Raw genomic sequence first — 24260 nt, 5'->3', positions numbered from 1 at the left:
AATGGGAGCTTGGGAAAGCAAGAGCATTTCAGTGCTGTTCAACATCCTAGATAGGAGAGAATTGGCCCTGCTCTTTGTCCTCCTTTGTCCTTCCTCTGGGAAGTTGATTCATTGTGAAGGAATTAGGTATCTCTTCCTTTGCTAAGGGACAGAGGAACAGTGACTCTGCAAGAGTTTGATCAGGTCTTCCTCAGCTGATGGATAGGTGAGAGCATGCAAGGCTAGAGTAAGGAAGGTTCCATTCATTAGAAGTATAAAATGAGCTCAACTGCCTCTTCATTCACAGTGATAAACCAATGGGTAAAATATTTTGATTTAACTAGGGAGTGCCTTAGATGAGGGAAAGTTGATCACTTCTTTCCTGTTATGTCCAGATTTGGTGGCTATTCCTGACTTTGAAGCAGGAGCAATGGAAAATTGGGGCTTGCTCACCTTCCGAGAAGAGACACTTCTGTATGACAATACTACTTCTTCAGTGGCGGATAGAAAACTGGTTACTAAAATCATTGCTCATGAGCTGGCCCATCAGGTATTAGCAGCCAAGCCTGTTATGTCTCCTACTTGTGGTCTATTTCATATGCTAGAGTTTTAGTATAGATTTAGATGCTAATAATAATTCATATTTTTACTGTAGTATTGCTTTCTTTCATAATAAAATACTGCTTTTTTAACACAAAGTTAAACATGCTATCTGCTCTGCTGTACAGGGTTGCTGGGAGTCAGAATTGACTCCACAACAGTAATGTACTCTGTTACCACTCTTTATCAGGGATTTTTGAGATACATTCTTTTAGAAGAATCTCCTATCATTTTTTTCTTTGAAGATTGGCACCTGAGCTAACATCTGTTGCCAATGTTCTTTTTTTTTCTTCTTCTCCCCAAAGTCCCCAAGTACTTAGTTGTATATTCCAGTTGTAGGTCCTTCTGGTTATGCTATGTGGGACGCTGCCCCAGCATGGTTTGATGAGTGGTGCCATGTCTGCGCCCAGGATCTGAACTGGCAAAACCCTGGGCCACTGGAGCAGAGCACACAAACTTAACCACTCGGCCCCAGAGCCGGCCCCTTGCCTATAATTTTTTCCTTCTTACTACCTCATAAAAGAAGACTTTTAAAGATCTTTCTGATTTCATTTATTTGTATGCACGCCAGCTTCCCTGAGGAATGTTGTTCGAGTTCTGTTTTGAATCATGTAAATAGTGTCCTCAACTTGGGTAACTGAGGAGAAACATGAAGTACCGGCTCTCTGACTGTAGGAAAATCTCTCACATAGAAAATGTGTCATGGATGGTTGTAGATACAATGGAAAATAATCTTACTAACTTGATATTAGAAGGTAGAAAAATTTCACTATCTGAGAAATCTCACTTTTAATGAGGTGGCTAAAAACTTCTTTTGTTTACCTAGTATGTAGTATGTGTGTTAAATTGATAAGTACGCTAATTATCTTTCTTGCTTGTTTTCCCATTCACTTAAGGTAAAATGTTAAAATTTGTGTTTTACTTTCAGAGTAAATTCATGCAACTTTCTAAGTCTTTAATTTGAATATAGTTTAACTATAATAACTATATTTAAGTAACTGTAATCCGGTTATAGGTGATTAATCTGACAATTCAATCATTAGAAAATTCTTGAGATTGTAAATATTTTGTTGGTTAGTAGTGTTTTTTCCCCCCCAGTGGTTCGGTAATCTGGTAACAATGCAGTGGTGGAATGATCTATGGCTAAATGAAGGTTTCGCTACTTTCATGGAGTATTTCTCTTTGGAAAAAATATTTGAAGATCTCTCCAGTGTAAGTACAGTGTTTGTTAGGCCTACTATGAATGCCAGGGGGAAAAATAGTCAAGTCATATTTGTCATGTATTTTCTATGCTTTGAAGTAATGAAAATGTTTCTAGAAGGATCCAATAAAATTGAGCCTTGTTACTGATATCTATGCTTTTTGAGATTTGACAATGAAAATTATGGTTTTGTTTACTGATATATTTCATGGAAAATTGAAATTATGTGAAATTATTTTGTACTTTGTCATTAAGGTGAACACTTTAAATTGCTTTGCTACATTTTATTTTTAATAGATGTGGCCCTTCTGCTTGAAGGAATTTAGTAGAATTGAAAAGCCTGTTTTCGCAAAACAAGACTTTTGTCCTGTGTATAAAGAGGAAAAAAATTAACATGTTGTAGTGATGCTATCTCTCTATTATCATTGTGACCGTTCTTATAACAGTGATACATAGGTTGATACAGACAAATCATTTGCCCTTTTTAGGTACAAATCATATTTTGTACCATTTTCAAAGACTTGAAACACCATTCTATTAGAGAAAGCATGGTAATGTTGTCACTATGTTGTTAGCCTCTCTGGAGATGTTTCCTATCCTTAGAGGTATTTGGACACAGTAGACCATAATATGACAAATGTTGCTGAACAGTTCAAGCAATAGGTGGGAAAGTGTAAAGAGTCCTTTCAACTCTAAAATTCTGTGACTTTAACTTCCTGAATATATGATTCAAGACTGCTTCAAAACAGGAGTACTCTTAGAGCTTTCAAATTGACATTTTGTGTAGGGTCTGTTCAAAAATATCAAGTGGTATAAGGAACTAATTTTTACCTAGAATACTAAGCAAGGTATTCTAAATCTGTGTATGCTACTTAATTAAGCAATGAGGTATACAGTTTCACCACTTGGTGGTGCCCAGAATGTTTAAAAACTTCTAACATATATTCTAGGGGAGTTAATCTGCTGAGCTGTCAAAGAATTCTTTCTGTGAGAGAGTTATATTTTATTTCAAATGAACCTCAGTTAAGGGAAATGTATATTATCTTAATAGAAAAGCTGGACTATATATGAGAAATCAGCTTAAGGACCAATTTTATTTTTGTTTTTTAAGTTCAGATTTTATTTTTAAAATATACACTAACCTTTTTTAGAATATTCATCTTGAATATCTGGATTTGGTATTTAGTTGCTTTAGTACTAGAGTCTTAATTCATCCTTATGCTGTTGTTTAGGAAACACTGTTTTTCATGTAGCCAGGAGGTTAGTATTTTATTTTTGAATTTAAGGAATATGTGTGAATGTCACACTCTTCCTACATTTTCTAAAGCGTATATTCTAAAGTTTAGTGAAGCTGGTTCTTTTTTTATAATGACCTTAAATAGTAATTAGTCTAATTCCTATAAATAATTACAAGACTTGCCTTCACTTTTGATACTGTTCATGATTTCCTAATCTATTTAATTTTTTGCTAGTATGAAGATTTCCTAGATGCTCGATTTAAAACCATGAAGAAAGATTCCTTGAATTCATCTCATCCAATATCATCATTATCTGTTCAGTCTTCAGAACAGATTGAAGAAATGTTTGATTCTCTTTCCTATTTTAAGGTACTGCTTTGCACAAAAAGTACTTGGAGTAGGTTTCAAACTAATGTCTTATGTGAGCAAGCTGCATGATTTCGATTATATTAAAGATTAAATGAGTCTTATTTTCAGGTATCCTGTTAAACTTTAAGATGTTTGCTTCTGTTTAAATCTTGGTCTTAACTTTTCCTGATCTTTTCTTTCTTTCTCTGTCTCTTATTTAAGTTCTCTGACTAGTATTCTGGGAAGTTAACCAGATATTATAGCAATATATGTTTTAAAGTGGTTCATTTTCCAGATTTAACTTTCTAGGGAAGGTTCTAAGCAAGCCCTTGGCTGTGTTATTTAGCACTGAGGTATGTCTCAGAGTCAGAATTGGAAAAACAAGTAGTAAGCAAAAAAGAGATTTTAAAAATTGAAGATTAGATTGCAGGCTTAGAAACACAGACTCTAGGTTTGAGGGTGAAGCAAAAACAGAAAACTAGAAACCTGATTAGGATCATCATAGGTCAGAGAACAGAAGAATAAGGATATCAGTGCCACTCTCATTAATGTTGAGAAGAAGGAGTGAATGCTATGGCTTATTTGCCTTTTTGCTCTGGCTACCAGACTAATTGATTAATAAATTGAATTCCTGTGCTAGACAGAGAAGAAAATACACAAACCATGTAAGATATATTCCATGTCATTAAGAAACTCAAAGTGTAGGTGGTGGCTACTTGTGAAGCAATAAAAGATAATTAATATGTACTAAATGAATGGTACAGAGTATTTTTGCCTGGGATTAAGAAGAGAAATTTTTTGGAGGAAAATGGAAATTGAAATACGTTAAATAAGAAGAATACAGGTAATGAGGAATGGGAAGAGTAGCGTAGGGCAGGAATGAGACCATGAGGTCTGTAAAGAAGAGGTCTGAAGATTAAATGCCAGTAGACACCAAAATTTAGTCCTGGAGAGGATGAGGAGAATCCAGCAAAAGATACTGAGAGGGGTGGCCAGTGGATAGAGGGAGAATCAAGAGTGGTGTCCCAAGGTCAAGTGCAGAAAGACTTTCGAGGAGGAGTGGGTAGTCAATCATATCAAATGCTACTAGTAAATTGATAAGGTAAGCCTGAGATTGATTGTGGTTTGACACCATGAAGTTCACCAGTGACCTTGATAAAAGCACTCCCAGTAGAGTGATGGTTGGAAAATGGCTCAAGAGAACATGCAAAGAGAGCAAATGGAGATGGCAAATGCAGACAGTTCTTCTGAGGAGTTTACTTAAAAGGAGAAACAAGAAACAGGTGATAACTGGGGGAGGCATGGGGTTAAGGAAAGGAGGGGCATCTTTTATTTCTGTAAGATGGGGAATGTTACATGGTTTCTGTTTGTTACTGGAAATGTGACAGTAGAAGGAGAAAGTTGGTGATGCAGGAGAGAAGGGGAACTGTTGGGAACAAGAATGAGTACTTAAATTTATAAAACAACACCATGAAGTGTGGTATAGAAAAAAGAGTAATAGATATTAAATTCAGTTATGTGAATCTGATAATCTTGATGACTTAACATTGCTACATTTTTATGGGAAGTGAAATTTATTCAAAAACTATTGGATTACATACTGTGTACTAGGCATTGTTTTAGTCATTGAAGTTGAGCTTTCAGTTTTTCTCTCAACTAGCATACAATCTAGTAGAGGAAATAAATGCATGTCTATAGCAGATGCAGAAAGTGATATAAATTGCTTTTGAAGGTGGATAAAAATGATTTCTATCTTGAATCAGGGAACATTTCACAGAGGAGGTGGTGGTGGTTTCAAGACTGGAAATGATGACATGTGCATCAATGAATATAGTGTGGCCTTGAGAGTTGCATGCCTGATTCTGAATTATTAGTGTATGCTTATTGCCCTATACATTCCTTAGTTCCAAACATATTCGAAATGACTGCAGGAAGAAGAGATCTTGGTTACTTCAGCAACATGATATACTAGAATTGGAAATTAACATACTCCCTAGCAGAGAGACTTTTGAGAGTTCTGCTAATTTATCATCTCCAACAGTGTGCCCATGAATGTAGCTGGTACTTTAAGTATTGGGAATAGGGGTGGGGATGCCACAGAAAATTTGACATGTTTTTCTGTTAAAAATATATTTATGAACACTTAGCTTTTTATACACAGAGAATAACTGATAGACCTCACAAAATGGTTCATAGTAGACTTAGTGCACGTGGGAATCTACTCCGTTAATTCTTTTTCAAATCCCTTAAAATAATTTTTAAAACAATTTGAACGCAGTCCATGTCTAATTATACGAGACTAAACACAGTGTATTACAACTAGGTTCTATATATGAAAGTATATGCTTAGAATGATTATATTTTGGATTCTCAATTCTGTTAACCTATTTTATTCTATTACTTAAACCTCTTGTATTCTGTTATTTTTCTTTCTCACTTTTTTTTTTGAATAGGGAGCTTCTCTCTTATTGATGCTGAAAACTTATCTTAGTGAAGATGTGTTTCAACATGCTATTGTTCTTTACCTGCATGATCATAGCTATGCAGCAGTTCGAAGTGATGATCTGTGGGATAGTTTTAATGAGGTAAGTGACCTGGATATTTTATTTAGCTCTTTAAGTGAGAAGAGAAGAATTCTTCAATTTTTATTTTTATCAAGTAAGTAAATAAACTATGGTACCAAGGATAGTATTGAAGAGAGAGGAAGACAGAGCTTAGTACATAAATGTTTATGAATAGAGCACAGAAGTAAAAGTCAAGAAATGGAAGTATTAGTCTGTTGAAAAAATTATTATATGGACTTGTATAACCATTTTTATTCTATACCTTAATCTCCCTTCCTACTTTGTAGGAATAATGTATGTTACTATATTTTTATTATTTCTTTTCAAATATCTCTTTTCCTATTCTTACACTTTTGCAGTTTTCCCACCTCCCATTCATGTTTTTTTCTATACGCTGCTCTGTGATTCCTTCTCATTTCATGACCGTGTTTCTCTGGAGTAGAAGATATATCCCAGGCTGCTGCAATGGGCTGCATACTGCCCTTGGGTCATTTTGCTCTTTGCATTTTGTTGTGCCTGCAGATACCTAACAAGCAGTATGATTAGGTACAAGCTATGCTTCATAGCAGTGATGAACTCAGCCTGCCTCATGCATGCATGCTAACTGCATAACCCTTACAAGCATTTGAGTTTGTTCTGCTTATCTAGGTCAATGGTTCTTCATGTTTGGGAAATCACAGATGTATTTGAAAATTTGATGAAAGTTCTGGACATATTCCCCAGAAAAACCACATATATGCAAAATACCACACACAGTTTCAAAGTTTCATGGACCCTGAGTTAAGAACTCCTGGTTCTGGATCTTTTCTGTATATTCTTTTTGCTTCTTTGCCTTATCTGAAACCTGATAGTTCTTAGCTGTTAATCCTTTTCCCAGAAAATGTACCTTCCTTATTCTGAGTTCTCTTTGACAAGAGGAATCAGTCCTTATTACCTAAGACTTGCTTCCAAATTATTGTTTTTCCTCTTACCATATAGTAGCATTTCAACTGAAAACCATGTTGTTTACTTTATACTCATTGTATTATCTCCTGACATTTAGAATATATTTCTGCCTTTCTCGCTGACTGCGACTTTTGCATCATAGTGTTTTCCTATCCTAAACTGAGTCCCTAAAATTCTCCCCAGGTTTTTCAGCATCCACATCAAATTATGCACTGGTCTCTTCATTTCAGTTTTGTTTTAAAAACCTAAAAGTGCCTTGCTTTGGGGCAAGCTTGTTTTCTTCCCAACCCCTTGTCCAGAAATAAATAGGTCAGAGCTATGAAAAATGTAAGATTAATATCATCATGAATTTGGGAAGATTTGCTCCATCCTTTTCTGCCACAAAAGAGAAGGCGGACTCATAGGGCAGAGTATAGGAAAAGAATCATGAATAGTGGGTGGAAAAACTGCAGAAGGATAAATAGGCATATGGTGATTGAGGTGAGGCCTGCCATAGTGGAGTGATATTACCAAACATTTTAAGTATTTGATGATTTTAGTTGCTTGCAATTCAAATCTATATGTAATCTAAAAAAAAAAATTGAATCATAAATTTAACCTGCCTTAAAGAAGGTTGTTCAAAAATTGCTTCTTAATCATTGATATCAGATGTCTTAGGGACAGTGGGCTTTAGAGGGCCTGTGAGCCTCTGGTACTGGATTCTAGATTTTGTAGATAAGTTCATATGTTTTCTGGGAAAGAGGGTCTGTGACTATCAAAAAAGTTTACCACTGTTCTCTAGAGAGACTGAAAGTCAAGGCAGCCACCCTGTTTATATTTCACTCTTCTGCTGCTGCTGCTGCTCCCTGGCACTCTCACAGTCTTAGTTCTTTAAAAGGTGAACTTCAGCATTCACAAGAGCAGCGAGTCTGGGGAATAAAGAGAAATCTGGACTCAGCTGATTCACAGGAGGGAGTGGAAGTGCTTCTGATTGTAGGCTATATATCGTTGTTATATCTTCTAAATGGTAGTATTGCGACCTGAAAGAGCGCTTATATCTTCTTAGGGATTTTAATGAACACTCAGTTGGTTGACATCATATGTGCTGCTTTTCCAACATAGTGCTTCTCTGACTCTCTTTAGTTATCACTTAGTTCTGATCCAGGTTACTTTCCTTTTAATAGTTGCTCGCTTACCTAGATTATAAATGTAAATTCAACTCAGCATTCATGCTTCTTTTTCATATTAGCATTAAATGCAGTCTTCATAGAATGTGGTAGGGAAAGAGGGAAGGATACAGGCAAACTGCAAAGTTTTTAAACTGTTTATCTTTAAGTAAAAATAATTTAGTCTTTTTTTTTATATAGGTTACAAACAAAACACTAGATGTAAAGAAAATGATGAAAACCTGGACCCTGCAGAAAGGATTTCCTTTAGTGACTGTTCAAAGAAAAGGAAAAGAACTTCTTGTACAACAAGAAAGATTCTTTTTAAATACGAAGCCTGAAATTCAGCCTTCAGATGCAAGGTGCATGCCCTCTTTCTCTCCCTGCTACCTCTTTTGTACTCTCAGGTTACAGTGTTTTTAAATGTTTGATAATCATAGGTTCGTATGAAACCTAACAGGATTGTCCTTTTCTGGGGACGACTTGAAAAATTTTACCATCCTGCCAAAAAAAAAGAACAAATTATATATAACTGACTGAACTATAGGAAAGAGTAATAATCTTCCAATATTTTCTTTTTACAGCTATCTGTGGCATATTCCACTATCCTGTGTCACTGAGGGAAGGAATTATTCAAAATATCCATTGGTATTATTACTGGACAAGAAATCAGGTTTGACTATAATTAATACTTTTCTGATAAGAAATTGGCGACAGCGTATTTCTGAAAAATCTGACTCAGCAGCAGAAAGGCAGTTACACCTTCTAATGTGCACGCTGTCTGAGCTGGTTTTATGAGTCCCCCATACAAGATGTGACTAAAGTGAGATTGATTCCATGTATCAGGCATAAAATTGCTCTTTCTTAGTCATGTGAAATAAGGTCTAAAAAGTTGCACTAAATGTACTGGCAATGCTGGTAGACAACAGCAAATGTTGTGTTTTTGTATCCTAGATAAATATATTATGTTGCAAAGTAAGCAGTAGTAGAAGTAGAGCAGTTTCTTAAAGTATGCTCTGTCGAAAATAAATAAATAGCAAGTTCTGATACTATAAAAAATTTTTTTGAAATAAGTAAAGCACTAAGATCAGTGATGATGTCATCATATCTTTGATTGATATCGCATAGCTGGAGGTGTAAAAAACAGCTGCCTTCTTTGATGAAAACAAAACTCCATACTTTAAGTGGTCCCTGGAAGGATAGCCTCTGACCTAAAAGAGAACAAATAATCCCATCTCCCTATTTGAAAAGGACTGATAAGGAAATTTTGCAAACTTTCCCATAGTATGTAAGTTTTTGGTAGTATTAGAAATAGTTGGACAATAAGAAATCTGCTTTTATTAGCCCTTTACTTTTTTTTTAGCACTTATTTTTTTTTTAATTAATGTTATGATAGATTACAACCTTGTGAGATTTCAGTTGTACATTATTGTTAGTCATGTTGTGGGTACACCTCTTCCCGCTTTGTGCCCTCCCCCCACCCCCCCTTTTCCCTGGTAACCACCAATCAGATCTCCTTGTCAATATGTTAACTTCCACCTATGAGTGGAGTCATATTAAGTTCGTCTTTCTCTGACTGGCTTATTTCGCTTAACATAATACCCTCAAGGTCCATCCATGTTGCTGCGAATGGGCCAATTTTGTCTTTTTTTATGGCTGAGTAGTATTCCATTGTGTATATATACCATATCTTCTTTATCCAATCATCAGTTTCTGGGCATGTAGGTTGGTTCCACGTCTTGGCTATTGTAAATAATGCTGCGATGAACATAGGGGTGCAAGGGACTCTTGGGATTTCTGATTTCAGGTTCTTAGGATAGATACCCAGTAATGGGATGGCTGGGTCATAGGGTATTTCTATTTTTAACTTTTTGAGAAATCTTCATACTGTTTTCCATAGTGGCTGTACCAGTTTGCATTCCCACCAACAGTGTATGAGGGTTCCTTTTTCTCCACAACCTCTCCAACTTTTGTCACTCTTGGTTTTGGATGTTTTTGCCAATCTAACAGGTGTTAAGGTGATATCTTAGTGTAGTTTTGATTTGCATTTCCCTGATGATTAGCGATGATGAACATCTTTTCATGTGTCTATTGGCCATATTCATATCTTCTTTTGAGAAATGTCTGTTCATGTCCTCTGCCCATTTTTTGATCGGGTTGTTTGTTTTTTTATTGTTAAGCCGTGAGAGTTCTTTGTATATTATGGAGATTAACCCTTTGTCGGATAAGTGTCTTGTAAATATTTTTTCCCAATTAGTGAGCTGTTTTTTTGTTTCAATCCTGTTTTCCCTTGCCTTAAAGAAGCTCTTTAGTCTGATGAAGTCCCATTTGTTTATTCTTTCTATTGTTTCCCTCAACTGAGGAGTTATAGTGTCCGAAAAGATTCTTTTGAAACTGATGTCAAAGAGTGTACTGCCTATATTCTCTTCTAGAAGACTTATTGTTTCTGGCCTAATCTTTAGGTCTTTGATCCATTTTGAGTTTATTTTGGTGTGTGGTGAAAAAGAATAGTCAATTTTCAATCTTTTGCATGTGGCTGTCCAGTTTTCCCAGCACCATTTGTTGAAGAGACTTTCTTTTCTCCATTGTAGGCCCTCTGCTCCTTTGTCGAAGATTAGCTGTCCATAGATGTGTGGTTTTATCTCTGGGCTTTCAATTCTGTTCCATTGATCTGTGGACCTGTTTTTGTACCAGTACCATGCTGTTTTGATCACTGTAGCTTTGCAGTATGTTTTGAAATTGGGGATTGTGATTCCGCCGGCTTTGTTTTTCTTGCTCAGGATTGCTTTAGCAATTCATGGTCTTTTGTTGCCCCATATGAATTTTAGGATTCTTTGTTCAATTTCTGTGAAGAATGTTCTTGGGATTCTGATTGGGATAGCATTGAATCTGTAGATTGCTTTAAGTAGTAGGGACATTTTAACTATGTTTATTCTTCCAATCCATGTGCATGGAATGTCTTTCCATCTCTTTATGTCATCGTCAATTTCTTTCAAGAAAGTCTTGTAGTTTTCATTGTATAGATCCTTCACTTCCTTGGTTAAGTTTATCCCAAGGTATTTTATTCTTTTCGTTGCAATTGTGAATGGGATTGAGTTCTTGAGTTCTTTTTCTGTTAGTTCATTGTTAGTGTATAGAAATGCTACTGATTTATGTATGTTGATTTTATACCCTGCTACTGTGCTGTAGTTTTTGATTATTTCTAATAGTTTTTCTATGGATTCTTTGGGGTTTTCTATATATAAGATCATGTCGTCTGCAAACAGCGAGAGTTTTACTTCTTCATTACCTATTTGGATTCCTTTTATTTCTTCTTCCTGCCGAATTGATCTGGCCAACACCTCCAGTACTATGTTGAATAGGAGTGGTGAAAGTGGGCACCCTTGTCTTGTTCCTGTCCTCAGAGGGATGGCTTTCAGTTTTTGTCCATTGAGTATGATGTTGGCTGTGGGTTTGTCATATATGGCCTTTATTATGTTGAGGTACTTTCCTTCTATACCCATTTTATTGAAGGTCCTTATCATAAATGGGTGTTGGATCTTGTCAAATGCTTTCTCTGCATCTATTGAGATGATCATGTGGTTTTTGTTTTTCATTTTGTTGATGTAGTGTATCATGTTGATTGACTTGCGGATGTTGAACCATCCCTGTGTCCCTGGTATAAATCCCACTTGATCATGGTGTATAATCTTTTTGATGTATTGCTGTATTCGGTTTGCCAGAATTTTGTTGAGGATTTTTGCATCTATGTTCATCAGTGATATCGGCCTGTAGTTCTCCTTCTTTCTGTTGTCCTTGTTGTCCTTGTCAGGTTTGGGGATCAGAGTGATGTTGGCTTCATAGAATATGTTGGGGAGTACTCCATCTTCCTCAATTTTCTGGAATAGTTTGAGAAGAATAGGTATTAAGTCTTCTTTGAATGTTTGGTAGAATTCTCCAGAGAAGCCGTCTGGTCCTGGACTCTTATTTTTGGGGAGGTTTTTGATTACCGTTTCTATTTCCTTACTTGTGATTGGCCTATTCAGATTCTCCATTTCTTCCTGATTCAGTTTGGGGAGGTTGTAGGAGTCTAGCAAGTTGTCCATTTCTTCCAGGTTGTTCAGTTTGTTGGCATATAGTTTTTCATAGTATTCTCTTATGATCCCTTGTATTTCATTGGTATCTGTTGTAATTTCTCCTCTGTCATTCCTAATTTTATTTATTTGAGATTTCTCTCTTCTTTTCTTGGTGAGTCTGGCTAAAGGTTTGTCGATTTTGTTAATTTTTTCGAAGAACCAACTCTTTGTTTCATTGATCCTTTCTACTGTCTTTTTGTTTCAATATCGTTTATTTCTGCTCTTATTTTTATTATTTCCCTCCTTCTACTGACTCTGGGTTTTGTTTGTTCTTCTTTTTCTAGTTCTGTTAGGTGTCGTTTGAGGTTGCTTATGTGAACTTTTTCTTGTTTAGTGAGGTGAGCCTGTATTGCGATGAATTTCCCTCTTAGGACTGCTTTTGCTACATCCCAAATGATTTGGTATGTCGTGTTCTCATTTTCATTTGTCTCCAGATAATATTTGATTTCTTCTTTAATTTCTTCAGTAATCCATTGTTTGTTCAGAAGCGTGTTGTTTAGTCTCCACATTTTTGCACCTTTCTCTGCTTTTTTCTTGTAGTTGATTTCTAGTTTCATAGCATTATGATCAGAAAAGAAGCTTGATATTATTTCAACTCTCTTGTATTTATTGATGTTTGCTTTGTTTCCCAAAATATGGTCAATCCTTGAGAATGTTCCATGTGCACTTGAGAAGAATGTGTAACCTGCTGTTTTTGGGTGAAGTGTTCTATATATGTCTATTAAGTCCATCTGGTCTAATTTTTCATTTAATTCTATTATTTCCTTGTTGATTTTCTGTCTGGATGTTCTGTCCATTGGTGTTAATGGTGTGTTGAGGTCCCCTACTATTATTGTATTGTTGTTGATGTCTTCTTTTAGTTCTGTTAAGAGTTGCTTTACAAATTTTGGTGCTCCTGTGTTGGGTGCGTATATATTTATAAGTGTTATGTCTTCTTGGTGGAGAGTCCCTTTTATCATTATGTATTGTCCCTCTTTGTCTTTCTTTATCTGTTTTGCTTTGAAATCTACCTTGTCTGATATTAGTATAGCGACACCTGCTTTCTTTTGTTCATTATTAGCTTGGAGTATTGTTCTCCATCCCTTCACTCTGAGTCTGTGTTTGTCTTTGGGGCTGAGGTGTGTTTCCTGGAGGCAGCATATTGTTGGGTCTTGTTCTTTGATCCATCCTGCCACTCTGTGTCTTTTGATTGGGGAGTTCAATCCATTTACATTTAGAGTGATTATTGAGATGGGGGGCCTACCACTACCATTTTATGTCTTGTTTTCCGGTTTTCTTCAATTTCCTTTGTTTCTCGTCCCATGGTTTAATCTATTCTGATGAAGAGCTTCTACTCTCTGTTTTTGTCCTTCTACTTATCTCCTCTGCTCTTGGTTTTGTAGCCCCTTTCCTTTTTTTGATTTTTCAGGAATGAGGGTTTTCCTGAGGATTTCCTGAAGAGGAGGTTTTGTGGCAATGAACTCCCTTAATTTTTGTTTATCTGGGAAAGTTTTTATTTCTCCATCGTATTTGAAGGATATTTTCGCTGGGTAGAGAATTCTCGGCTGTAGGTTTTTGTCCTTCAGATTTTTGAATATATCATTCCACTCTCTTCTAGCCTGTAAAGTTTCTGCTGAGAAATCTGCTGCTAGCCTGACGGGGGTTCCTTTGTAGGTTAGTTTCTTTTGCCTGGCTGTCCTTAGTATTTTCTCCTTGTCGTTGACTTTTGCTAGCTTCACTACTATATGCCGTGGGGTTGGTCTTCTTGCATTGATAAAGTTTGGAGATCTGTTGACTTCTGTCACCTGAAGATCCATCTCTCTCACCAGATTTGGGAAGTTCTCATCCATTATTTCTTTGAATAGGCTTTCTGCCCCTTTCTCCTTCTCTTCTCCCTCTGGTATACCTATAATCCTTACGTTGCATCTCCTAATTGTGTCTGATAATTCTCGGAGAGTTTCTTCATTTCTTTTTAGTCTTACTTCTCTCTCCTCCTCTGCCTGCAGCATTTCTATATTCCCATCTTCCAAATTGCTAATTCTTTCCTCCATATTATCGGCCCTACTGTTCAGTGCATCTAGATTTTTCTTAATCTCCTCTATTGTGTTCTTCATTTCCAGTATTTCTGTTTGGTTCTTCTTTATCATATCAAACTCTTTTGTGACATAGCTCCTGAACTCGTTGAGTTGTCTATCTGAATTCTCTCTTAACTCATTGAGTATTTTAATGATGACTGTTTTGAAGTCATTGTCATTTAGGTTATATATTTCATTTTCTTTGGGATTGTTGTCTGTGTATTTGTTGTTTTCCTTCTGTTCTGGAGATTTAATGTATTTTTTCATATTGCTTGATGTTGTATATTTGTGCCTCCGCATAGAGATAGAGATTAGTTGCTCCTTCCACTTGTTTCTGCTGGTATGGTGGGGGAGCAGCTGTTTATACTGCACCAACCAGGAACCCTGTCCGCAGTTGCTAACTGGGCCTGGGCCCCTCCTCGTAGTCACAGTGGTCCTTTGGATTCCCTCTTCTGCCATGGGGGCCATCACAGGGGGGCTTCAGGCTGCTGGTGCCTACTGTTGCAGCCCACCTAGACGTGCTCCCTCCTTGGGGTCTGCAACGGTGTTATGGGCTTTTCCAGCGGCCAGGGGTAGGATCACTTATATTTGCTTCTCCGTCACTGTCAGCACCCACAAAATCTCACTTGTCCACTATGGGTCGCAGCAAAGCTATTGGCATCTTCTACAGTCTGTGGTTAGCTCACCTAGCTATGCTACTTTTGTCCCGGGGTCTTCCAGCCTTGTGGCTGCCGGATGGGTGCTCTCTACTAGTGCTGTGCAGAGGCTTTCGCTGAGGCTACTGTGAGCCTGTAGGGTTTCCCCCTAGGCTATGGAGCCGGCTCGCTGGAACTCCACCCAGCCCCAGTCCTGTTCCCCAGGAACTCGGGGAGCCCTTTGCCCTGACTGGGGGATAGCCGGAGATCCTGATTTCAGTGGTAGCTGGTCAGCTGCTGCCCTGCCTGATATTCTCCTCTCTGGGACCCTCCCGGTGTTGTGGATGCTGGGCGTGGCCCCTCTGCTAATGGCAGACAGAGAGTTTTGTCTGCTGCCCGGGCGGAACTCTGGAGCTTCCCCCCGGGCTGCAGAGCCGGCCTCTGGAGCTCCACCCAGCCCCAGTCCTCTCCAAGATCTCAGGTAATCCCTTGCCCCACGGGGTGGGCAACGGCAGCTGGGGGTCGCCGTGCCCTCTGGGATTCTCTCCGGGACTTTCCCCGAGTTGTGAATGCTGGGCGTGGCCCCTCCGCTAATGGCAGACAGAGAGTTTTGTCTGCTGCCCGGGCGGAACTCTGGAGCTTCCCCTCCGGGGCGCAGAGCTGGCCTCTGGAGCTTCACCCAGCCCCAGTCCTCTCTGAGATCTCTGGCAGTCCCTTGCCCAGCCGTGCAGGCAGTGGCAGCCGGGGGGCCGCCATGCCCTCTGTGATTCTCCCTGGGACCCTCTGGGTGCCGTGGACACCAGGCGGGATCTCCCCGCCAATGGCGGGGCGAGACTCTCCCCGCGTGCTCAAGTGTGTAACTCTAGAGTTTCCCTCTGCGTTTAGGAGTAATTGTGGGGGGGTTAGGTAGGGTTCTGGTCACCTGTTTCCACCGTCGCTCCTCTGGTGTGTGCTCGCTCCTGCCCTAGGTGTGTGTTGCTCTTCTGGGGGCGTCCGTTGGAAGAAAGCCGCTTGCAGGTACTAGGCTGTTCGGTCGGGGTTGGAGAGTTTTCACCTATTTCCACCTCCTCCCGGAGGGAAGTCTGTTCGCCTTCCAATGTATAGTCGCGTGGGTCTCTCAGATGTCCTGAGATGCTATCTGGATATCCTTTGTTAAGCGATGAGTGTCCAAATGATTGTAGACTCGAAGGGGGAGAGACAAAGAGGACTACTCACGGCGCCATCTTGGATTTTCTCCTAGCCCTTTACTTTTTAAGGTCAGTTTATATGTGAGTTTCTTAACTCTTTTGGAGATTTAAACCCCAAAGTCTCACTCATTTTTCCTGCTATAGCCTTTTCTTTCTAAGCCCTTACCTGGCACTTTATGCTGCCACTGCACAAAAATTGTTTCAGCAATTCACACATGTCATACTGCCTCTTGTCTCAGAGCCTTTGCATGTGCTGTTTTCTGTCCTGGAAGAACGCTCTTGCCTCCCCATTTCCTTTCATTCTTTAAATCTCAACTGACCCGTTGCTTGCTCTGGGAAGCCCTCCTTCACCCCAAGACAAGTTAGATGCCCTACTTATGGGTTTTAATAACATTCTCTACTTATCTACTTTTAATATACTGTAAGTCCCATTTCACTTATATCTATCCCCACATTAGATGTATCCCCCATTGAAGGTAGAGATCATGGCTGTATGAATCACTTTTGGCAACCTTAGCCCCCAGTAGGCACACAAAAATTTATTGAATGCATAAACTTCAGTCTACAGTGAAGTGACTCAATTTCAAATCTCACTGTAAAAAGTTCTAGCAACAGAACATTCAAAGCCTGATGAAATTATTTCTTCTGTTTGCCTTCATTTGAAAATGTTCTTAGTAAAGGAGAATATGCAAAATGCACCAGAATATAATTGGTTTAATCTAGACCTGGAATTGAGCCAATATATGATGAAAGCAGTATCTGTTACTTCCTCTTCTCAACTGTGTTATTTGCCTTGCTGCTTCTGCTGTTTTAATTCCTGCCAGTGCAGGTTTTCATAGTCTACATTGAAAACATTCTGTCCTCAAAAAAAAATGTTTGACACTGAGAACAGTTGGGTCTTCTTGGTTCCTAATGCTCCAGTGAGAATCACTGTTATTTTAATTGCACTTTAATTTTGTCTTTTCTCAAAAGAAATGTAGCAGAGATAATGACTACAGAGGCTTATTTTAAGTCATGTGACTTTAGTACAGTTTGTTATCTTGGTGGTTTGTTAAATCTATAGTGTATTTCCAGTTCTAATGCCAGGGTTGCTGGGTTAGTCCATTAGTGCAATGAAATACAGGAGTTATATCTGGTCAATATCTTTGTCATTTTTCCCCACGTACATGAATTTTGAACAACTAGCAGTTGTTGTACATAAGAAGGACTGAAAGGGGCCATTTTTCCAAGGTGCATATTAAGGAAATAAATGAAAAAAGTATCCTCCCCCACATCCTTCCTGTCACTCTCTCCCCTTTTCTCTCTCATCCACATATCTTACTCAAACCCAAGCTTTTTAATTATAGGAAATTTTTATGTTAAATCTAACTTGAAACATTCATGTTGCTAAAAGGATATCACTGTGCCAGAAATTGTTTCTCTGAAATTAAAAGATAAGTCATTGGAGTGAAAGGCAATTGGAAGAAAAGAAGGAAGGACATATAATGAAGATATTTATCATGTGCCGTTCTCTGCTCTTGCCCGTTTGCCCCCTAATAAAATAAAGGAGAAGAAAGGGGTATTGGAGAAAGGAGTGCTTTTGAATAAGAGAGGATGCAGTTCAACTGCATGTATCATGGTAGCCCTTGGGAGCAAACAACACAGGAAATTTTGAAACTTTGTAGTAAAAGCATGTTTTTTGTTTCTGTGCTTTAATGTTTCTTTATAAAACAGTTGATTTTCATAACTCATTGACAAATAGTTTTTTAAAACTATTAGATTGCTTCATCTGTGCTTCTGCCATTTAAGATTGGAATTGCTCACTCTTTTTTACTACTCAATGGACTGTGAAAATTGAACTGTTAATCTGTTAATGATTATAATAAATTAAAAACATATGAGGGTAGCCTCATCCACATTTGAGCTGCAGGATGTAGTTACCTCCCTTGTGTGCAAAGCTATTATTTTTTGATACCTGTGGTTTTAAGGTCCTCCATTCTGGATCATTTGGAAGACCTAAAAGAGACTAATATGTTGATTCTTTAAGTGATAACTCTCCTCTCTATGCTGCTGGCTGCACTGCTTTATATTCTGTCATCAAGATGACAGTAATAATTTCAGATACACTCCCAGTTGTGTTCTTCCTGTCTACCATCTGGACTTGGCTAGGTTTACAACATGGCAAGTTTCTTGTCAGCCTAGATACTCTGTATTTTAATATTTTCATTCATCTATCCTGTAGAAAAATTGCCATACTCATTCCTTCCCTCTTTTTTTGGGAAAAAGAGATCTGGAGCTCTTTAGTCCTTCCCAAGGTCCTTTCTTGATAAAAGTTCTGTAGGAACCTGCATTTGGTGACCTGGAGAGTGTTGATATTTTTGCGTTAGCTAATGATAAAGTTAATTTCGTGAGTCATAAAATGACTCCAACTTGGAGCAGCTACTGTTGCCATCACAATTATTCCTTACAACTGCATTCTGCTCTAGAAAAAGGAATATAAACACTATTAATGTAATTGATCTTTGCCATCTGTTGCTATATCAGTAATAAAACAGAAATTAGTATGGAATATAGTGGAAAAGACTGATTATCTCATATGTCATGTTAAAACATGATCAGACTATATCTCCTCTATCTTAAATATCTTTTGTAATTTCGGTAGAATTGGAGTAACTAAAGTATTAAGAGAATCTGATGAATTTTAATGATTCATACTTTTGAAGTTGATGGAACCTAAGGCTTAAGGTACTAAAGGGTTTAAATATGTTTCTACAGCATTTTATGTGCAAAAGCCTTCATACAGAATTATATGATAGTGAAAATTTTAAGTCTAAGTGTTTCCAAATAGATTGGTTAAACTCTGGTAGGTTTTGAAATAGAATATTATGAAGATATTTGAACACTGCATATGAAGACAATGGAAAAATGGTAAAGGATGGAATCTGGTAGGTGAAAAATCAGTATAAAAATAAATGCATATAGGTCCACTGTATGAAATATTACATCAATTAAAATGTATATGTGAAAAATCTTGGCAGAAAATCCCCCCCACATGCTATCATTGTCTGAGTTTAGATTATTTTTCTTATCTCTACTCATCTTTGTAATAACTTTAAAAGTTAGTATTCTTTGCTTTAAAATGAGGAATAAAACTTACGTCATAAACATCTACAAACCTTATTTAGATTTTCTTTGAAACTATTTACTATGACGTAGTTATTTTGTTCATTCATTCATTCACCAAGTATTTTTTGAGTACCTGCTAGGAACATTATTCTAGGCACTGAGGGGTTCACAGTGGACAAAATGTAAGCTCATGGGGCTTCTATTCTAATAAATAGTAAACCTTAAGACACTTAGAAGGATACCTTTAACTATGATACTAAATCCACACCTTTGTTGCCAACTTTAAGGGATATTCCTTGATTAGTAATTTTAAGGATTTTAAAAATTCCTACATATATTTTGTAGTCAGCTTTTATAGTAATATATTTTTTGTGGTCATCTATTTTGTAGCTCCTTATTAATTGTACGTTAATTGAAATCATTCCGTAGAAATTTCTAACAAGTCTCTCAGCATTTCTATGTGTAATGGTAGGGGCCCAAAAAGTACATATCACTTTTCTATGATTTTGACTCCGTTATTTCGTATTTGTGCCTAATGAGACCTTAATCCTTCCCTAATGTTTATCTTTCTAACTTTGAATTATGTGACTTTTCTAAATGCTTTTGTTTGTTCTTCCTTTGCTAACATAACAAAAGACAAAGGCTGAGGTGGAACACGTTTTATATACTTCTCTCAATATCTTCCCCTGTTGCCTTATCCCCCCCACACTTTCCCCTCCTCCCTGCTTCTCTGCTCTAGCCACAATGAACTTGGGAGCCAGTTCAGTGCAAGGACACCATGTACACTTTCTCTCTGGGCCTTGAACACTTCAGGGTCCCTCTTCACCTGGCTAGCACCTATGTATCCTGAAGTCTCAACTTAGATGTCATTTCTTCCAAGAAACTTCTCTTAACGTCCCCTAGAGGATGATGTATTTCTTCTACATGCTTCCATAGGATGCTGTATTTTATTTTTCTATCGATAACATTTATATAATATTCTACTTGTCTGATTATAATAGACTGTAAGATCTATGCGAGAAGGGACCTATCTACCTTGTTCACCGTTAAATAAATAATTGTTAAATGAATGAGTGGTGATCTTTGTTAACTTTAGAATAACTGCACTGGGAGGCAGACGTTTAGTTTCTTAGAAGAATAATTAAATATAAAAATATACCCTATTAACTTTGAAACATCCATTTAATATTTTTTCTTGCCCCATTGCCCTCTCTCTCTCTTATTTTTTGGTCTGTATTAGGTGTCATCAATCTCACGGAAGAAGTACAGTGGGTCAAAGTCAATACCAACATGAATGGCTATTATATTGTACACTATGCAGATGACGACTGGGAAGCACTAATCAAACAGTTGAAAATAAATCCTTATGTCCTGAGTGACAAAGACCGAGCCAACCTCATCAACAACATCTTTGAACTTGCAGGGTAGAGTATGCTTGGTTTGGGTTTTGTGAGGGTTTTTTAAACAAGTGTTATTGAGGAAAAGAACATTTTAGAAAAACAGTTCAAAAGAACTAGCATGTATTGCCTGTTAGGTGTAATTCATTTTGGAGGATTGGAAAAATATCAGACATATTCCTTACCTTTAAGGGCTTTATAATCTGTATAGAAACATCAGCTGCAGATATAACTGAACAGTTAACAAGATTTAAATAATATTTTCAAGACTGTAGATACCAAGAAGCAGGACACATGTTTGCTAAATAAGAAGACGTAGGAGTTCAAGCTTTGTTTTATCTCAAGAGAGAATTCTTCTCAAGCAGCTGTTGGTTTAAACGTGAAGCTTAGTGCTTGCCCACATGTTTGGGGGACATCTCAGATAGCTGAAGCCTCCTTTTTTGTGTACTGCTTGCCTCCCCAACCACCCCATGCGTTATAGAATCCCAAAGCCAAGAATGGCAGTGACCTTGTGTATAGATATCCCCTGAATAGGAAGATTACCAGTCTATGTTGTTAATGGGTCTAGAGACAGAAGGAATATTCAAAAGTGTTCCTTCTAACTGCTCTTGACTTTCCTGTTGTGGTTCATTTTGTATGAAATGACCTTATATCATCTCAGCCATGATTGTTATGATTTCTATAAACTGGTTAATTTTTAAAATGTACTCACATAAGTTAGCAGTGGACCTTGCCTTAACAAGTTTGACAAATTCTCATACAAATAACAAATAAAAATTTTTCTTTCTGATTCAAATCCTCTTTATGCCACCTGCTTTCACCTGGTAAAGATAAGTGATTAATAAATAAATAAAATTAGTGCTTTTCATCTTTTCTCACCTAAGACATTGTAGTACTTTTCCTGCCTCAGTAGTAATTTGCAGGTGACTTACAGAATAAAAACTGAGCTGTTGTTTATCTTTCTCCTGAAATCTGTCTTTAACCTTGGGTCACAGACATGAACTTAATTAAAAATAATAATATTTAGTCTAACTTTACAGAATGCCACTCTAAACTTAAATTTTAGATCTTCAAGACTCACCATCTAGCCATAAAGTTTCTCTCTCACCATGCATAGAGTTCGTCTGCCTATCCCGGCACGTTTACTTTTTCTGTTCTTTTACCCTTTAGCCTAGGCAAGGTGCCTCTTCAGAGGGCCTTTGATTTGATTGACTATCTTGGAAATGAGACCTTTGCTGCACCCATCACTGAAGCCCTGTTCCAAACAGGCCTCATCCATAACCTCCTTGAAAAACTGGGATACATGGATCTGGCCTCAAGACTGGCGGTACGTCTGCCTTTTTGCCAACTTCTCTGTTCCTTGTCTTTAATATTGTTATTCACAGTTCCATTCAGCAGTGATAGTCTGAAAAAGCAACCAGTTTAATTCCATTTTCTTCACTTTCCTAATTGTGAAATCTTTAATTTGAATCAAACTGTCTTTTGCTTATCATGAAGAATTGATAAAGGCTTAGCATGATGTGGTCCTGTTTGAAAATCAAAATATAGACTCTGACACTGCCGTCGAAGTGGGGTCACATGAAAAGGAAATTTCTCTATTCAAATCCTGGTTTATTTTTGTATAATAAATGCTTGAAATGGGCACTTTTGCAAAGTGGTGCTCTCCATTAATTTCCTGGTGGTCATTATAAAATGACAGTTATGTTTTTGTTGAGAATATTCTGTTTCAGGAGTCCTTACTGATACCTATCTTATGGATGATGATGCAGATGGATTACGTTTCTCTGCAAAGCACTCAAGGAATCTCAATGTTGGAGACTGTTTTGGCTATTTTAAAACCAATTGCTTGATCTTAACAGTTGTTATTTCAGACACTTTCAGTATTAAACTGTTGACTGTGTCTTTAAAAACTTGAGAGGGAACAATGAATTCTTTGTTTGATCTAATTCTCTGAATCAGCACATTCTGACAACAAGGTTTGCTTTAAAAACTAGTCAGATTTTCCAGGGACCAGGCAAAAGGCACCTTTCAGGAAAAGGAAGCAAGTATTGGACCTGGAATTAGAATAAGTCTTTTAGGATCTTGTGTCCTCATTGATAAAAGGAAGGAGTTGGATTACATCTTTTTTTATTTTTTAACCACCTCCTTTCTGCCACTCTTTCTGTTCTACTGCACATACCCTGTGATGAGTTCTCTCACAGATGCCTGATTCTCAGTGTGGGGAGGGAGGGCAGGGCAAGTGACCCATATGAAGCTTGAAAAGTACTCTTCCTCACAAGTTTGTGATCTGACCCCAAGGGAGCCACCCTTGTCCCTACCCATAAGTGAAATGCTTAAGTTAGATGACGTCTGAGGTGTCATCTCGTTGTTAAGATTCTTCATAAATCTTTCAACTACCAGCCTTAATAAAAACCAGGGCCTGGAATGTGACCCAGCCCATAGTGTCACTCAGTAAATGTTGAATGAACAAATGAGTGAAACTCACCAGAAACAAGTACATTTCAGTGCCCGTTATGTTCTTCACACCATGCTTAGTGCTTCATATAGATTACCTCATTTAATTCTCACACAATGCCAAATAGATATTTCTACCCCCATTAGATAAATGAGGAGACTAAATAACTTCCCCAAAGTCACTTACCTAGTAAATTATAAAACTGAGATTCAAACCCAGATTAGTTTCACTCCAAAACCTACTCTTCGTGTTATGTTGCTGTATTTTAAATTAATTTGTGTGCTACCAATGTCATCTTTCAAAGGATACCTTTTTGTTGGAAAAATCAAAGCTGTTTATTTCTTGCTATCATTTCTTTTTCTTTTTTAAACTGAGATTTTTAAATTAAAAGAGTTTGAAAAACTTGCAGACCACATGTTACGGTTTAAAATGACAGACCCACATCTAGTTATTCTGTTGGAAATGAAGTTGTCAACTTACTATTTCAGATTCGTTTATGTCCAAAGTGTTAGTAATAGTATTTTTTTCAAGTACTTACGTACATTTCCAAGTAGTATGCAAATAACTTATTGGTCTCTTTAGGGCAAACTTAGACTCCAACACAGACTTTCTGCCTTTAGTATATTAAAGAACTTGGCCATTTGTTAGCCAGTTCAGCTACTATGGATGGACATTTGGGTTGTTTGTAGTTTGGAGCTATTACACACGGCATTGCTGTGAATATTCTTGTACATGTCTTTGGTGAATATCTGTATGCATTTCTATGGAGTATCTGTCTGTAAGTAGAATTGCCGGGTCACAACATATGCATAGTTAATACTATACTACCAAATCTTTTTTCAAAATTATGCCAGTTTACACTCAATCAGAAGTGTATGAAAATTTGAGTTATATTCTGGCTCTATATTCATGCCAACACTTAGCGTTAATAGTAAATCTTTTTCCTTTTAGCCATTCAGATGAGTGCAGAGTGGTAGTGCAATTTTAGCTTTAATTTGTATTTCCCTAATAATTAGTGAAGATGAATTATTTTTGATATGTTTATTGACCTTTGGATATTCTCTTTTGTGATGTGCCCAAGTCTTTCACTTGTTTTTCTATTGGATTGTCTGCCTTTTTCTTAGTGATTTGTGAGAGCTCTTTCTATATTCTAGGTATGAGTCTTTGTTGATCATGTATATTTGCAAATATCTTCTTCCACTCTGTCTTACTTTTTCATCTCTTAATGATATTTTTTGACTAGCATAAATCATTTTAATGCATAAAATCTGCTGACCCCAAGATAGTCTCAT

The 24260-nt window shown here is 37.3% G+C and overlaps 1 protein-coding gene across 1 annotated transcript in view; it reads left to right on the top strand.

The window, feature by feature from the left end:
- LNPEP (leucyl and cystinyl aminopeptidase) overlaps positions 1-24260 on the top strand; it is a 94620-nt gene that overhangs the window by 52259 nt on the left and 18101 nt on the right. The window contains exons 6-13 of the mRNA XM_046665736.1: positions 375-529; positions 1678-1791; positions 3253-3387; positions 5820-5951; positions 8222-8382; positions 8605-8693; positions 20357-20540; positions 21684-21840. Coding sequence (XP_046521692.1) covers positions 375-529; positions 1678-1791; positions 3253-3387; positions 5820-5951; positions 8222-8382; positions 8605-8693; positions 20357-20540; positions 21684-21840 — 1127 coding nt within the window. The remainder of the gene's footprint in view (positions 1-374; positions 530-1677; positions 1792-3252; positions 3388-5819; positions 5952-8221; positions 8383-8604; positions 8694-20356; positions 20541-21683; positions 21841-24260) is intronic.

The sequence above is a fragment of the Equus quagga genome, chromosome 7, assembly GCF_021613505.1.
Source record: "Equus quagga isolate Etosha38 chromosome 7, UCLA_HA_Equagga_1.0, whole genome shotgun sequence".
Taxonomy (NCBI): domain Eukaryota; kingdom Metazoa; phylum Chordata; class Mammalia; order Perissodactyla; family Equidae; genus Equus; species Equus quagga.
This window is presented reverse-complemented; position numbering and strand designations above follow the sequence as displayed.